Source organism: Emys orbicularis, chromosome 8, assembly GCF_028017835.1.
Source record: "Emys orbicularis isolate rEmyOrb1 chromosome 8, rEmyOrb1.hap1, whole genome shotgun sequence".
NCBI lineage: Eukaryota > Metazoa > Chordata > Testudines > Emydidae > Emys > Emys orbicularis.
The window spans coordinates 85,214,538-85,231,968 of record NC_088690.1 but is presented as its reverse complement, the minus strand read 5'-3'; the positions used below and the strand labels follow the sequence as shown (position 1 = coordinate 85,231,968).

The 17,431-nt window shown below is 38.7% G+C and overlaps 1 protein-coding gene across 12 annotated transcripts in view; it reads left to right on the top strand.

Moving 5' to 3' along the window:
• The window catches only part of TENM2 (teneurin transmembrane protein 2), an 812,220-nt gene that overhangs the window by 348,354 nt on the left and 446,435 nt on the right, over positions 1 to 17,431 (top strand). For 3 of the 12 annotated variants that reach the window (XM_065409749.1, XM_065409751.1, XM_065409750.1), the window contains exon 2: positions 11,795 to 11,812. The exons of the other annotated variants lie outside the window; for them this stretch is intronic. In XM_065409749.1, the coding sequence (XP_065265821.1) occupies positions 11,795 to 11,812 (18 nt within the window). The remainder of the gene's footprint in view (positions 1 to 11,794; positions 11,813 to 17,431) is intronic. 12 annotated transcript variants of the gene reach the window in all.

The following is a 17,431-nucleotide window of genomic DNA, read 5'->3' as shown; positions in this document are numbered from 1 at the left end:
ATGTGAGTTATGGAGGCTTCCAACAAACTATTCACAGATATTTTCAGAAAACATTTGAGGAGGTGGTTGTTGTTGGGTTTTTTTTTTTTGTTTTTTTTTGGTTAGCTAATCCTTGTATTTAGAACTTGTTACAAAGATTTAGGCAGCATATTTATTTTAATAGCTACACATTACTTCTACCAAAGGTGAAAAAAAGCTCACTCTTTCCCCCCTGTCAAAATAAGATTAAAAGATCTTGTTTTAAGATCTCTCCTGTCTTTAGATGTTAAACAAATTAAGTGGGCATGATACTTATGAGCTGGTGTTTTTTTTCATTTTACCATGGAAAATTCTAAATGTAATGAATGTGCTTAATGTTAAGTCAATATAGTAAATTAGTAAATAGTGCATTTTGCATAAAACAGCACAGAAGCAGTTACAGTTTGTATATGCAGTATGAATCCAGGCTTCAGTAAATTAGAACACATTTTTCAGTGTTCTTCCTGGTAGTAGTTCAGCATGAATAAAACTATTTACTTGCCATAAATGACACTATATTTCTTTCAACAAACATCTCCGCAAGTTCGTGTGTGTTTCCTTTATTAAATGATAACATCATTTCTAGCTTCAGATTTTAGTGTGTTCCTGCTGGAGGCATCTGATTGTAGAGATCAAGTTTGAGCCTCTGCTAGAGCAGAGCATTTCTCTTCCTTAGTAGATTCTTGCATTCACAGGGAAAAAACAGTGACTTTTATCATTATTATTTTAATGGACATTTTAAAATCAAACCTCAGTGTTTCCATTCTTCAGACACAGTGCCAGTTTGATGTATTTTCAGCGGATTACACTAACCTAAGAGAAAGTTATACCCTGTTATTTTCTCCTTTGAGATTGTCTCTTTCCCTCTTTAAAAAATGCTGTAGTGTATTTTTTTTAATGTTTGTGGAAGTTGCTGAATTGACAACCCTAGAAAATGAAGCCCTATATTAAGTCACTGCACAGATGCACCATGGGCAGCAGTGCAAGCTCTCAAGCTTTTTCCTGCCAATGGGCTTCAACATTGTGGGGCAGTTTTTTGGAGGAGCTACTTCCATGTGTGAGTTGATTACTCAGTCTCCATGTCCATTCATTTTTGTAGTCTATGTTGTGACTGTCAATAAAGGTGCTGATTAGTACCCATTATGGTGGTGGTTTTGCATTGTGGAGACTTGACTCCACTTATTAGCAAATAAACATCAATTTATTTCACACAGCCACCACAGAGCTGTCAGATGGTTACAACTTTTAGTCACCATCAACCAGATGGATTGGAAGTGGTGAGCTAGACGTGAAAGTCCTTGGCATATCTTGACCAGCCCTTCAAGCCACAAAGTCCTGTCATTTTTAAGAGGAGTTATTCATAATCTATGTATATGGTTGTCAGGATAAATAAATGAATCTCAGTTTAAATAACATTGTGGAGGTCACCTTATAACTCTTCTCAACATACACACATGCACGTGCACACAGTTATGTTCACAAAATTTAATGCATGGACAAATTGGAATTTATAATTAATCAAAAGTATTTCCACGCCAACTGTTTACAGGATTAAACAGAAACCACATTCTTTTACCTAGCTACTAATATGGAGAGATTAAGTAATGAAGGTAAATTAACCAAATCACTTCACTGTGTAAGAATCCATGACCCTTTTTTCCTCACATTGTAATTATTGCTACGTTATAGAATAGAGATCCATTATGATGAGGCTGAACCCTGCAAAACTGTATAGAAGACAGCATTTTGTCATGGTAGGGTGTTCATTCATTAGGTAATATACACATGCACCTCAGGTGCATGGCACATTATACCTTCAGCGCATCAAAAAAGATCATAGAATTGAAAGCCATTGTCCCATGCCATTGCTGCCTTCTCTGTGGAGGAGGCATCTGCTGGGGAAGAGTGGGAATAGGCTTTCTTAATTGAATTCCTTAGGCTGCTCTTAATTTGGACCACCCTCTTTGGATAATCCTCTGCTGCACTTTCCAGGCTGTTTGAGCCCATCCCCTGAGCTGTCTGATTGTTCCGCTGGTCGTGTTTCTGCTTCAGAGGCCATTGTCATGGCTGGGCAGCTCTGTGTAGGGAATGAAAGCCTTTGAAATTGATGCATCTGTTCTACACAGTCCATCAGCACTAACATGCTGCTGCTCCACCTCCTATACTCTCATCAGTTTAAAATTGTGTTAAAATGATGAGATCTGGGTTAGAAAAAGAAATCCCCCAAATCACTTCTTACTAGGAACATAGGATTTGCAATGCTGTAAGAGATCACTGGTCCACCTAGTCCCAACATATTCAGCTGCTGAGTTGCATAGATATTAAAATACCCAGGATACTCAAATACAATTTCCAGACCTCCATTTCAATGTTCTTCTAATTATGGTTCCTCCTCCTGAAGGCAGTGTTTCTGAGAGTTGCTTTACATCACAATTGAATTTCCATTCAGAAGTTCCATCTTGAGTGGCACAGTGATCAGTCCTGATATCCACTTCAGTATTTGTCTTTTCTGCTAAACTATAGCCTGAATTTGTAACACTTAGGTAAGTAATCTTTTCTGGGGTAAGTTGTCCCTTAGACATCCAGTTGATCTACTTGTTGGAGTAAAGATTCCTGTAGTCTTCCTCCTAATTATTAAAGGATTTTCAAAGGAATCTAATAGAATTAGGCACTCAATTTCCAATAACTCTCTTAGATCCCTTTCAAAATTCTAGCCTAATCTCTTATCTTTCATTTTCTGCTATATAATTGGTTCTTGATAGTTACTGGAATGTATTTGTTTTCTTTCACCTCGAATATTATTATGTAGTCTCAACTTTTCATTTACAATAAATTAATGTCAGTTGGGATTGGGATTAGTGTTCATTCTAGTCATATACTTGTATTGCTACCTATTTACATAATTTTAAGATTATAGCCTTTTGTTAGTTAGACGAGTGGAATGCAGAATCGGTTCAACCTTTGTATTTTTTTTAATTATTGTTTTTTAATAAATATAGTGGAATGGCTTCCAGTGAAACTGCCCACAAATAAATAATTGAAAAATAAACATAAGGCTTTTCTCCTTGCAAGTCCTGTGGACATGAGTGATTATTAAGTGGCCTTTTTCAGGAGCAATGTAAACACAGGATTCTGAGGGAAGCTATTATTTTATATATAATCCATAGGTCTGAAAAAGATGTTCCATTTGTTTTCCAATTTTTAAATCCTTTGAGATTAACTATTTTCTTGAGTTAACCTCTATAAATCTGTTGTCATTAAGTTGTTAGAACATTCAGGAGTGCCCTATTCAGTATATAGAGGATCTCCCAAGAGGATAATACTGGTCAGACCAACTTGCTTCTTCTCTTGACTTAACAACCTCCCTGTGTCTGCAATAAAATTTTCCTGCCTAGATTTAAACTCCATGCATTATCCGTTAGAAGCAGACTAGAAATGTGTTAAACCACCCTGAAATATGTATAGCTGAGTTTATGTGGTTTGTACACGATCATAAACACTATAGATGTTAGTTTTCTTTCTCCTACAGTTCACATAACTTTTATTTGAATCATACAAACATCCAGCTCTGCAGCTGCTCCAGTTAGCTCTTAATATGTGCCGCTTTTTCACAGAAAATTTATTTCTTTGTGCGTTCTTAAATTATACATTGGTAACTTAATCAAAATGAGGTCTTGGATGAAACAACATTTCCTTGATGTCCTAGATCCAGGGCCGGTGCAAGGATGTTTCGCGCCCTAGGCGAAACTTTCACCTTGCACCCTCCCTGAGCCCTGCGGCAGCTCCCTGTCCCCTCCTCTGCCCTGAGGCACCCCCCCCCGCGGCAGCTCCCCACCCCTCCTCCGCCCTGAGGCGCCCCCCCCCCCCCCACGGCAGCTCCCCACCCCCTCTGGCCTGGGGAGCCGTGCGGCAGCTCTCCACCCCAGCTCACCTCTTCTCCGCCCCCTCCCCAGTCCTGCGGCAGCTCCCCACCCCAGCTCACCTCTTCTCCGCCCCCTCCCCAGTCCAGCGGCAGCTCCCCCCCCCCCAATGCCCCGAGGCACACCCCCCCCCCCGCAGCAGCTCCCTACCCCCCCGGCCCGGGGAGCCGTGCAGCAGCTCCCCACCCCAGCTCACCTCTGCTCCGCCTCCTCACCAAGCACGCCATCGCTGCTCCACTTCTCCCGCCTCCCAGGCTTGCGGCGTCAATCAGCTGTTTGGTGCCGCAAGCCTGGGAGGGAGAGAAGCAGAGCCGGGTAGCGTGCTCGGGGCGGAGGCGGAGCAGAGGTGAGCTGGGGCAGGGAGCGGTTCCCCTGTGTGCCACCCCCCCCCTTACTTGCTGCAGGCGGCCCTCCCCACGCCCCCCTGCCCTAGCTCACCTCCACTCCACTGCCGCCCCGGAGCGCACTTTTGTCTGCCCCCAACCACTTGGCGCCCTAGGCAGCCGCCTAGTTTGCCTAGTGGTTGCACCGGCCCTGCCTAGATCTTTGTTATAGCATGTGTGCACCCGCTTATTGACAGTAGCGCAAATCCTGTAAACTTTTCTCCTTATACAGGCAAAATTTCTGTTGATTTCACGATTTGGCCTTATGGAATTACGTGATAGGCAAATCTCTAAAATGACGAATTCATTTCACGGAGTATCAGACTATTGGACACTCCCCTGATGTTATCCAAAATGCTTTGGTCTGTAAAATTGAACTGAAAATCTAGAACAAAGTATTGCAAGATTTCTTGAGCTTTCTACTCTTGTTTATTGTCAGGCTTTGTCTACACACAAAAGATACAGTAGTTTAATAAAAATAGTTTTAAAGTGGATTTAATTAAACTGGTGTAAACCTGGGTTTTAGCTAAATCAGAGAAAGTTTTATGTATAAGTCAAGGTCTCAGTCTGTAACAACCAGTCAATATCGTACACCTTTTGGCAGTTCTGCTGCCAAGTAGAACAAGGAAATGCAGAACTACGTAGTTAACTATATTTTTCTGAACCTCACAAGGGCTGAAATTGGTGAAGATTTATCTGAACCAGTTTTCCCATCTGTATACTTTTTAATATTTTTCCCATTGCCTCAATTAGACCTTCTGATTATGAGAGATTTTTTTAAAATAACTTGGCAGGTATAATATGTAATTCTGTGTATGTTTGTTTATGTACTGTGAGGCACATAATATGCATTGAGGTGGGTGACTTGTATATATATATTATATATAGAGATAGATCTATAAATACACACACATTCAATGTACATATGAATATGTACGTATATACAGTAAATGAAATCTTGTCATTGAAGTCAATGGCAAAACTCCCATTGCTCCAGTGGGGTGGGGGACAAGATTTCACCTAATGTAAACATGAGGTAGAGGATAGCATGTATAATTGAATGCAAAGCAATAAAGGTTGAACACGAGGCAATAATTCAGAAAGAAGTATTGACCTGACAGAGATTTCAAGCACAGCAAAAAGCCTTTGAAAAGAGTTGCCCAGTTTATTAGTGTTTAATATATACAAAATTATTTCTGTAAGCCTTCCGCTCCCTAGGTTCTTTAAATCTAAAACCCATTATAAAGTGGAAGGAGAATAACCAATATACATTTATGCAGCTGAAGGATTAAAAGTCATGTGATGACAGAAGAGACAGCTTACTGAAAAGCAAAATTTATTAGGAAATAATAATTTGTATTTAATACAATAAATCCTTGCTTAATTGCTTCTCAGTCACTTAATTTTCTGAGATATCGTATATAGCCAATCTACTTAATGTAATGTATAGTATTTTAATAGCCTTATGCTCTGATATTAGTGTCCATCAATCACCTTTTAACAACAACTCTATCTATTACATTCTTCTGTTACATTCCCAGAAATGCTACATTGTAGTAGCTATGTAATATGTAATGCATCTCCAACTTTTACTTTGAAAAAGGCTATTTTGACCTGATTTCAAGGGTACCATTAGGAGCTAATTAATGGACCACCTCTGCCACTCTTAGTTCTGTTGAATAGTACATACTCTGCAAGTGGTGCCTGTGGTCCCTGTTGAAATTAGTGAAACTACTTACTGTAAGAGTGGCAGAATGAGGTTCTCTGTATATCCAAACAGATGTTTGACTACATAATAATAATGTCATTTTTGTAAAAATGGTATATATACTGCATTCTTATGATCACCCGTATAATAAAATGCAGTGTATACCTGTTGGTATAAGGTGAGCTTCAAAGAAAACCCATACAATACATTTTAAATAGGTTCCATATTTTACACTTCATAAAACTGAATTAAGCCTTTATATAACTACCTCATATATTCACTGTCACCTGTGCAAGTGTAAAATCACATTACTATATTTACCTAGTCTCAAGCACATACAAGATGCTCAATGACATGTTTCTTTCTCAGGCACCACACATTGAACATCTATTATGTATGTTTGTATGATAGTGAAATGAAACTGTATTCCATTTTGAAGGAGGTTTGCTGAGAGATCTAATGCCATAAGCCTCATTTGGAAAGCACATGTTGCTGAGATTCAGGAAGGAATCTATCCCATTTCACCTTGCATCTTTATATTCCCATGTGTCATTTTACAGCCCATGTGCCTCTTTTAGTGAAGCTCAGCTGTGTAATTTCTACCTTCCTCCAGGCAGTGATTCTTACAAGCAGACAATTACTGGTGTCAGCAAACATGTGGCTATGGTTCACTGCATGATTAGCTCTTAATATTTCGTTAAAGGAATAATTTGAAACCTTCAGTATGATTGGAGATAAATCACTTTTCAAGTGTATCACACCAGATTGTCTGAGATTAAAAAGATGGCAGAAATATGTCTTTTTTAACTGTTAATTTTTAATAGAAGAAACATGGTTAACATTTACTAGTAGTTTTATTAGGATATAAAACCAAATTCTGCTGTTACTTTGGTATAAATCCAGAGCAACTTCACAGACGTAAGTGTACCTCATGCTGTGAGGGTTGCACAGATGTAATGGATGGTGGAATTTGACCCAAGTGATCTATGAATGGCCTTGAATTTACACTTTTGTGCTCTGATCCTGCTAATGCGTATACATGTAACTTTAAACACATAACCCCTTGAGCTGTAACTTTTCATGCTTAATTGTCTCCAGAATCAGGGCCTTAGACTGATGGATTGTCATTTGATTTTTTGCATTTTAGACTACAGGATTACTTGTGTACATAAGTAGTTGCAAGAATAGGACCTTAGTTTCAGACAGAATTTCTAAACTTTCGGTGTTGAGCTTGAAAATCAAACTTCGGTTCTATAAAGTTTTCTTTTCCAACGTGTGTTAGAGCAATGAGATAATTTTCTTGCAGTGATGCTTCAGCCAACTGAAATAAGCATGTCTTGAAACTCAAGAAATAGCATTAGATTTCTTTCCCCCTTCAAGGAGCTTAACTGAGTGATCATTGTGGTGTTAAATACACATGAGATTTTATTTTCTTATGACTAATTTAAAACAGGTGCATTAATCATTACTGTATTGCCAAGCGTTTTAATTATTAAGGGTTTTTTAATAATAGTTTAGAGACCCAGACTTTGATTTCTATTTCCTCTTGCTTCATTCTTCCTTTGCTGTGGTAAAGCATGTTCAATATTATCCTTACAGTGATGTTGACCTTTTGTACTTCTAGAAAACAGACTTAATAAGATATGTAAATAACAAAGAGGATACAATACTTGTCAGGCAACTGATGACCAAATATAAAATACAGTAAATCAGAAAGTGGAGGGAATATCCAAAATAGAGAATTTTACAAAACTTGATGTCAGCATTCTACACTCTATATTATTCAGACTTCTAGCCATCCACAGGCTAATCAAGCTGTAGAAATGATGGATTTTCTATTATTTTAGTTCAATAATTCAACTTCATATAATTGCTTGGAGTTTGGTTTTGTTACAACTTTACCAAAATTGGTAGCATCCCAGGTATAGGAGGTTAGATCCCTACTCTGTAATTCTTTAATGTCTTTCTTTGACTTTCTGTTTGACATGAGTAAGAGCTCTGTGAAGCTTGAAAGCTTGTCCCCGCCACTAACAGAAGTTGGTCCAATAAAATATATCACCTCACCACCTTGTCTTTTTATTTTTATATCATTGCTAATTTTATTCTAGTATGCACATTGTTACAGATTTCCCCATTGTATCTTCTTTGCTTGCGTGTATATCTGAAATTATAGCTCTGTATTTTCTTTCCAACATTTGGACTGTTTTCTGTTGGTATGTGATGGAATTATTGTAATTATTAAAAGAATAAATCTTCCAAGACCAATAGCAGTAATACTAGTTTGAGTGCCATATTTCTAATTTAATTTAGTTAATTTTAATTTAGCAATATAACCTATAGTGTACACCCGATACGAGGACTACCATCCTGAGGTACTGCATGTGATCAACAATGTAATATGTAGATTCTCCCATTCTCTAGGTTTATGTCAGGTTGTTGTATACTTTTCATAATAAAGTAATATTCTTGATAAGATAAACAAGATGATATTAAGTAAAACTGATATGAATATCTAATGTGTATGTTCTATATTCCTTATATATAGTTATAATTCAGCTGGACGTTTTAAAAGCGTTAATTTCCCTTGGCAGATGTGAATTGAAATAGTAAATTATGAAAAATCTGCAACACAGTTACATGAGGCAGACTAGAGATAGGTTGACAAATAGATTTATCTCGTATTTTTACCCAAGCCACCCAATCTATCCATAGAGCTAAATCCTGCAGTCAATGGAAGTTTTGCTTGGATAAGGACAGAAAGATTTGGCTCTGGGTCATGTCTTCCAGCACACAGAGGCCCTGATTCAGGAAAATACTTAGTCATGTAGCAGATGTTAAGCACTTGCTTAAATACCCCTTCCTGACTAAGGATGCTTTCCTGTCTTAGGGCCAGGAGGTGTAAAGATATGCTGTATCTCAAAAGGTAGAGATAATATCAATTGAGCCTGAGTCATTGGGGCATGTGTTTATTTTGTATTTCTGCTATTTAAGAACTCCTGTGTGTTTACATTAATAATTAACAAGGACAATTATCTTTATCTTTTCAAGTGAAGTGCTGCACTCGTAATGTAATAATGTGGCAGTAGTTATTAATTACATAGATATTTGTAAAGGAAAGCAAGTTAATACATTCCTTTTACTACCAAGATCAGCCTTATCTGTGAATTTTGACCTAAGCAGTCCTGTGGAGTTCTTGTAATGGGGTTGGCAATGGCTTGCTAATGGTCAAAATGGCTTAACCATTTTTAAATTAGAATCTATTGAATTCATTTCTTTGAATTAGCTATTGTTAGTAGTTATCTGCATGAAAAAATCTTTGATAGGTTAATACATGTGTTTTATTGGAAAACAAACAAAAAACACCCAGCAGTACAAATATGAGCCCTCTGTCTTTTGGTAAACATTAAAATTTAAAAATGAAGCGTCTAACCTTTTAAAATTACAGCTTGAAGTGTCAGTAATGAATCCATTAATTTCTGAAAATAGCTATTTAAATATTCTATTTTAGCTCCCATCAGCATTCACTTTTACTTTGCTGTGTCCAATCCTAAATCAAAGACTGTGTTAGTTCTACTGTTTCTAGCCAATCTGTCTTGCTTTGACTCATAACCTCAGGCTTATAGAAAAAGCCCATCTGTATCATATGACCCATTCACCTAGACTGTGTTCTTGTGGCCCACTGAAAATCATTATCACCAGCTTAATTTCACATTCATTTAAAAGTCTTTGGGTGAAAGTCTGACTTCACAAATATCCCAGTGAGTTCTATGGGGCCAGGATTTCATCTTTTGTGCCTGGGTCTGCTCTCCATTACACTGGAGTAAAGTATGAGCAACTCCTTTCAAGTCAACAGTTTACCCAGGTATAAAATTAGTGTAAGTGAAATCAGAATCAGGATCTTCGTAGTAAAGGGAAAATACTACATTGTATGTTTAGCCAAAACCAGACACTTGTGCCATATGCCACATTGGCAGCTAATGCAAGGAGGAAAAAAAATTGATAGTACCTTATTCACTGAAGTAGTTTTACAAAACTTTGTGGTATCAATTTTGTATTGATTTGGGGTACATAACTGAATGTTAAGCTCCTTTGTTCATTAAAACAACACTATCAGATAGAGAGTTTCTATTGAATTATACAACCACTAATGACTTTCAGAACCTTTGGAATTATTGAAATTTGCAAATTAGCATATAAGAGAACATCCAGTAAAAAACAAGGCTAATGCATGGCGAAAGGTACTTTGTTCATTTGGTTTGTTAACAATAATTTAGTTTTAATTATGTGTGAAAATATTGCATAATACTTTAGAACCTGTTCTGTAGCACGTTATTAAAATGCTGTTGTTTATGAAAATATGATTGCTACCTACAGCATTTGCTATTAATTTTTTGCGCAGAAGCAGAGTGAAATCACGAAATATATTGTGTGCAGATTTCAGAGTTTGCAATTTAATGAAGCGCAAATCAGCAAGGTTCTATGGTACAGGAATTGACATATTGGAATATGTGAACTGTAAGGGTAGAATCCCGGCACACCTATATACATGGAGCTTCCATGGAAGTCAGTGAGTGTTTCATGCTCAGAGCTTGCAGAGCTTGGAATCTGAGTCAGATTCTGCCTAATCCTTGTGTGGTAGCTCAGTATAAGGGAGGGTAAAGATAGAGTAACCATACATCCATTTTAGCCGGGACAGTCCCCTTTTTAAGCCTTGTCTCGGACATCCTGACTTATTTGGCAAAAATGGGCATTTGTCCCATTTGCCAAAAATGTGGGGTTATGGAGGAATGTTCCAGGGTATGGGGGCAAATGATGACGAGACGCACCGGGCAGTGGGGCTCAGGCTGTCAGTCCCAGGGGCAGTCAGCCCCAACCCCAGGCAGAGTGGAGTGAGTGGTGAGGTCAGGTGGCTCGGGCCAGCCTCATAGGGGGTGGGGGCGCTCGGGCCAGCCCCACGCAGTGTCCTGTTTTTACTTGGGAAAATGTGGTCACCCTATGTAAAGACTAGACAGAATTGCATGAGAACCAGGCAAGGTTGCACCCCCTGTACTCTAGGGAGATCAAGTATTTCTCCCTTCCTACTTGCCTGAGTGTGGCCAGAGCCCTAGAGAACATAGGTCCGGGGATCCATCCCCTTGCATACAGCAAGCAGAGCTGTCTGTCTGTATTGGGGAGGTAAGCTGCCCAGTACAAAAGGATGCTGTAGCAGGGGTTCTCAAACTGGGGGTCGGGACCCCTCAGGGGGTCGTGAGGTTATTACATGGGGGGTTGTGAGCTGTCAACCTCCACCCCAAACCCCGCTTGACTCCAGCATTTATAATGGTGTTAAATATATTAAAAAGTGTGATTAATTTATTAGAGGGGTAGCACTCAAAGGCCTGCTGTGTGAAAGGGGTCACCAGTAAAAAAGTTTGAGCCCCACTGTGCTATAGGCATGCACTGCCTCACATTCTGGAGCTCCAGAAGTTGTCTTATGCCCCCTGGTGTTCTTGCTGCACCAGTGCAGCTTCACACTTCCCCTTACTATGAGCTACTTACCCCAGTGCCACATTCTAGCCCTTAATGAGTAAAACCTGGTAAACTTGCCACATTATTAAAAGATAGACAAGTAAAATGGCCTTTGAAGTCTAATGTAATTGAGACAGCCTGAATACTGCAAATGCCAATTAAAGAGAGATCATTTAGAATAATAGTACTTAAACTATCATTTGACTAAATTACATAGCTATGTAAAAAGGTAGGGAGAGAAAATCAAGCGGTGCAAGGCCAGAATTTAACCAAGGGTGGAACCAATTTTGTTTCAAAATATCAGAGGTAGAGAAAAATTGATATGCTGCTCTTCTGTTTGAAGTCTATGGAACTGAAATTGCTGAGAGGCATCTCTTCAGTTTCTGCAGTCTTTTGGTCTCCTAAAATATGGTTTTGTTGTTGGAAGGATAGGATACACAGCACAGTTAAATTAATGGTCATATACTAAGTCAACTACAATGGTCAGTAAAATAATAAGAGAAAAAGAAGAGGGACAAATATATGGTTGTCAGCTCAAGGATACTGTAACAAGAAGCCTAGGCTTGGAGCATGAAATACCTATGAAAAGTCATTCACTACAGGTTTCCTATAAAGTTGAATCTGTTTTGGTGGACAGCCTAAATAATTTATGTTCATTAAAAGAACCACAGTCATATCTACTTTCTGAGCAGTTTTGCACAGAATCTGTAACAGATTACAATTTATTATTTAATATTTGTAACTAGTGTGATTGTCTTGGGTGGTGCATTGCATAGATAGTAAATGTATGGTGCCTGCCTCAAAACTCATACAATCTGAGTGGATCACCAGAAGAGAGAACTTTGGGAGAGATAACAGTCAAGGGGACTAGAGAGAGGGATAGGCAAACAAAGTTGTCACAGTACACATCATTTGTCCCTAGGGGCTTATTTTTTATATAATTACATTTGTAAATTATTTTTATTGTTTAAAGAGAATTAATTAGATGGTAGTTGTTTGAGCGGTTATGGGGAAAGTTGGATTTTGAGCAGGGATATGAAGAGTGGGAGGGAGTTTGTGTGTCATGCAGGATCAGAGAGGACTTTCCAGATGTAGGTGTCAGCTTAGGAGACGGGAACAAAGGGTATGGCGAGTGATGCAGAAGTGTTGGAATACAGGGACTGAACAGGTGAATGGTGGGAGACCAGGAATCAGATGTAGGCAGGGCAGAGCTGTGCAGAGCCTTGGAAGCAAGGGCAAGGAGCTTGAAAGTGATCCAGAAGGAGGTGGGCTTGTAAGGGAAGTTAAAGGCCATAGTGATGAACGAGTCTAACCGACCCTGTAGCAGTTGTTAGAACAAAAGCTTCTGAAGTTTTGATGATTTATTGTGGCAAGTTTAGCTTGTTAGCTCCTCCAGTGATATAAAGGAAGTAGGAGCAGCCTCCCTGGGAGACAGAAGTATGGAGCAGGGATATGGGAGCTCATGGAGGGCAACTCTAGAGATGGCCAGCTCATGGGAGGAATTTTTTTGATGTGCTGTTCTCTTTGAATTGCCAGTAAAGCCAATTAGATTGGAATTTGTGAGGGTCAGGATGGCATCCTGTGTATTTATACAGCGCTTAGCACAATGGGGACCTGAGGTTGATTCAGAACTGTGGGTTCTACCATAATATAAAAACAGCAACAATAATAATAAAAACTAGGAAAGGGGTGAGTTTGGATACTGACACAGGGTGTGTATGATCTGTTGCGAACAGGATGGGGACTCAGCCTTTTCATAGCAAGGAAGATGAGTTTGTCAGTTACATTTTAGATAGACTGGAGGGAAGTTAGTTAGGTGGCTAGAGAGAAGGATGTTACAATAGTCTGGGCTGGAGATAATTGAGGGATGGACCAAAGGGTTTGGCACTAAGGATGGAATAGATGGGAAGGATTTTGGATAGGCTACAAAGGAAGAAAGAACAGGATTTAGCCACAGCTTGAATATGATCAGTAAAGGAGAGAGGAGTCAAAGATGGTACTTGACTTATTTATAACATTAACATTTGTGCCATCCTAATTGAAGAATACTATAGAAATATACTCTTGAAATATCTTGTATTGTCTGAATAGTTCTTTGTTGAAAAGGGGGAAGTTTTTGATATCCTGCATGATTTGGCATACCTGGCAGACTGAATAGGCCTGAAGAAAACCGTTAATCACAATTAATATCAAGGATACTATTATGAGTGAATTTCTGGCTTTTCATATTATGACATATAGATACTGAATCACTGGACTTGAAAATTGAAAGAGAACATTGATGTTTCGTGTCATTTGAGATGTGTAATTGTAGGGTTCCACAATTATATGAATTTGATAATAAGTGCCTTTAGTCCCTTTTCTTATGAAGATCAATGCATTTGCGGGAGTATTGGGGAAAGGAATCCTTTTCACAAGGTTTCTTGTTGGCGATGTATAAACAAAAGAAAAGAGATTTTCCTGATCTGCTTCTGTGTTTGAGGCTGGGGAACAAAATTCACTGTATTGAACTCTGTTATAACTCCTGTTAGAGATTGTTCAGTATAAATGCCTATTACAGAAGGACGCTTATTGGTACCATGAAAATGTGGTAAACTTTATCAGCCTAATACCCAAAAAAGTGCAAGCTCTTTGTCACAAGAATTAATTGAAGCAGAAGTAAAAAAAAAAAAAAAACAGTTTAAGCTACTACACATGCCTTTACACAGTCTTCACTTGTGTACATTCAAAATTGACTTGCTCTTGGTAGACGCAGACACCTGCAAAAAAGTATAACAGTTGCATACACCCTAAAATGTGCATATACAAAATAATTAACATTTGCACCCACAAAACCCATGGGCTTCCATGTATTTTGCCATTGTGAATGTTAATGCTTGCATATGCGGGTGTGTGTTAGGCTATTAAAGGGCTCAAGGGGGAGTGATAAATGATGAAGAGGACAGGTCACTAATTCAGAGCAATCTGAATTACTTGGTAAACTGCATGTAAGCCAACAATATGCACTTTAATATGGCTAAATGTAAATGTATACATCTAGGAACAAAGAATGTAGGCTATACTTACCGGATAAGGGATTTTATCCTGGGAAGCAGTGACTCTGAAAAAGAATTGGGGGTCGTGGTTGGATAATCAGAGGAGTGTGAGTTCCCAGTGTGATGCTGTGGCCAAAAGAGCGAATGTAATCCTGGGATGTATAAAGAGGGGTATCTCAAATTGGAGTAGAGAGGTTTTTAACCTCTGTATTTGGCACTAGAAATATACTGTATCCAGTTCTGGCGCCTGCAATACAAGAAGGATGATGATAAATTGAAGAGGGTTGAGAGGACAGCCCTGAGACTGATTAAAGGATTAGAAAATATGCCTTATAATGAGAAACTCAAAGAGCTCAATCTGTTTAGCTGCACACACACACACACACACAAAGTTAAGGGGTGACTTGATTACAGGCTATAAGTGTCTACATGGGGAACAGATATTTAAGAATGGGCTCTTCAGTCTAGCAGCAAAAGGTATAACGTTATCCAGTGGCTGGAAGTTGAAACTAGACAAAGTCTGACAGGAAATAAGGCATACATTTTTAATGATGAGAGTAATAAACCATTGGAACAATTTTCCCAGGATTGCAGTGATTCTCACAGTGACAATTTTTAAATGAGTTTTTTTTTTTTAAGTATGCTCTAGGAATTATTTTGGGGGAATTCCATGGACTGTGTTATACAGGAGGTCAGACTAGATGGTCACCATGGTCCCTTTTAGTCTTGGAATCTATGAGTGTTAGCATATGAAGAGGTTTTTGTTCTTCTAAAATGCAGATGCAAGTGAAGACCAAGACAATAAATCTGGACGAAAGCATCAGTCCCGATTTCCTGGGTGACCATGTTAAGTAGCAGAAGATATAATTAATCTAAAGTAAATATACACAATATAAAATGCAGATGTGTAAACTAAGCATTAAATATACTGAAGCATCTGTTTCAACATAATGTTCTTCTCAACAAACTGGGGTATTTATTTAAAAGGAATCCAATATACCCTGAGCATTGGACTCTAATCAGCCAATTAAGGTACCCAACAATTATAAGATTGGGGTGAAAACTAATCAAAGGCTAACACAACTATATCAATTTTAAAGCAGTTCATCTATTACTCCCACAGAACAACTATGGTTTTTACTTCTGCAGTACATTCACTGCTCTTGTTGTTGCTTTTTGCTCAATGTGGAAGCAAGGTGTATTTAGCAGTAAATTTTTAGTGAGTGGACTTGTCTTGAGGACAACATCTGCCTTTGCTGTGTATGCTTCCCAACATAGTTTATATGTAGCTTTTTTGTTATTCTAGGAGCCTCTGAAGCGTATAATATTTAGCTCCCATGAGTCTGAACTATCTGCCTCAGCTCATGTTTTAGCAAGTTGTTTTGTCCTGCTGCTGGGTCAGGATTTATCTGTCTTTGACAGAATGGGCAAACTGTCCACAGATTTTACATGCCACCGCTTGTATATTTAAGAAACTCAGCTGTCACTCAGAAATGTATTGATGAGCAAGCTTAAGCATCCCACAAGGGTCTAAATAACATCCTTTATTGTCTTGTGCTATAATTACACCATTATTTGACACAATTATTTTCTGACTCAGAGGCTAGGGAGTAACCCCCTTGCTAAAGATGATGTGAGGGATAGAGCATAGTGTGTTTTTTACTCAAAATGCTTAATGCACAGGACTGAATGTTTTTACAGTTGATAGTAGGAGTGTTCATTCTTCTTTAGTTACCTTTTTTCAAATTCCTCATTCCTATTTACTACCTACAAAGAGGTAATTGCTTCCCTAGTATTTTAAGTGTGGAGGGGTCCCTTTTGCATGGAAATGCCTTATCCTACATTGAGGGAGCAGTTCAGATACTTCTGTAGGACCATCCCTGCTTGCCACAGCCCTATTTTGAGGTTGGAGATCCAAAGATGCCATCACAGACTGGCAGAAAAAGCTGGCAGAAAGCAGATGCAATCTGATCCTGTATTAACTGTTCTGTGATCCCCTTCATGCAAGGAAGCATGGGGGTAGGTCCCAAAGGCAGGAGTGACTAAAGGAAGTCCTGGTTATATATCTCCAATGGAGCCACGCTGTCACGTAGTCTCAGGGAGGGCAGAGGACCCTACAGTGGTTCTCAAACTTTTGTATTGGTGACCCCTTTCACACAGCAAGCCTATGAGTATGACCCCGCCTTATAAATTAAAACACTTTTTAAATATTTAACACTATTATAAATACTGGAGGCTGGGGTGGAGGCTGACAGCTCGCGACACCCCATGTAATAACCTTGCGATCCCCAATCTGAGAACCCCTGCAATCTGTGTAAAGGAACAGAACCTCTGTACAGATTGTCCTGAACTTCTTTGAAACCCTTGGAATCTGTAGGCTCCTTGAGGAAAAGTCACAGTCCATTCAGCAGCATTCAGGTTGGGTAGACCCTGTTTCTAGCATCTGAAGCTTTTTCCCATAGGAGAGGGTGATATGTTGCAGGACAATTTTTTTTCTTTCATTGGGATAAGTGCCAATTTTGTGGATCACTTGCATACCTAGCAGATTGGCTCTAGAAACTAATATTAGCTTTACATTTTAGCCAGCACTCTTTTGAGTGGTTTCCAAGCATTATTAAGGTAGACATAATTTCTCAGAGATATGCTTAAAAGGATGGAAAAAACTCAGAGTCAAGTTTATTAGCTCTCAAAGCCAAAACTTGACAGTTGGAGACCTCTTTGAAAGAGAAGTTGTAGAACTTTTTTTAAGTCATGGAAACTGTAATCATTAATGTTTTAAACAAAAAAGTAAGTGTCTCATTAAAATATGCATATCATGCTGTATGCTGTTTATGCCCTAAAATGAGAAGACTTCATACT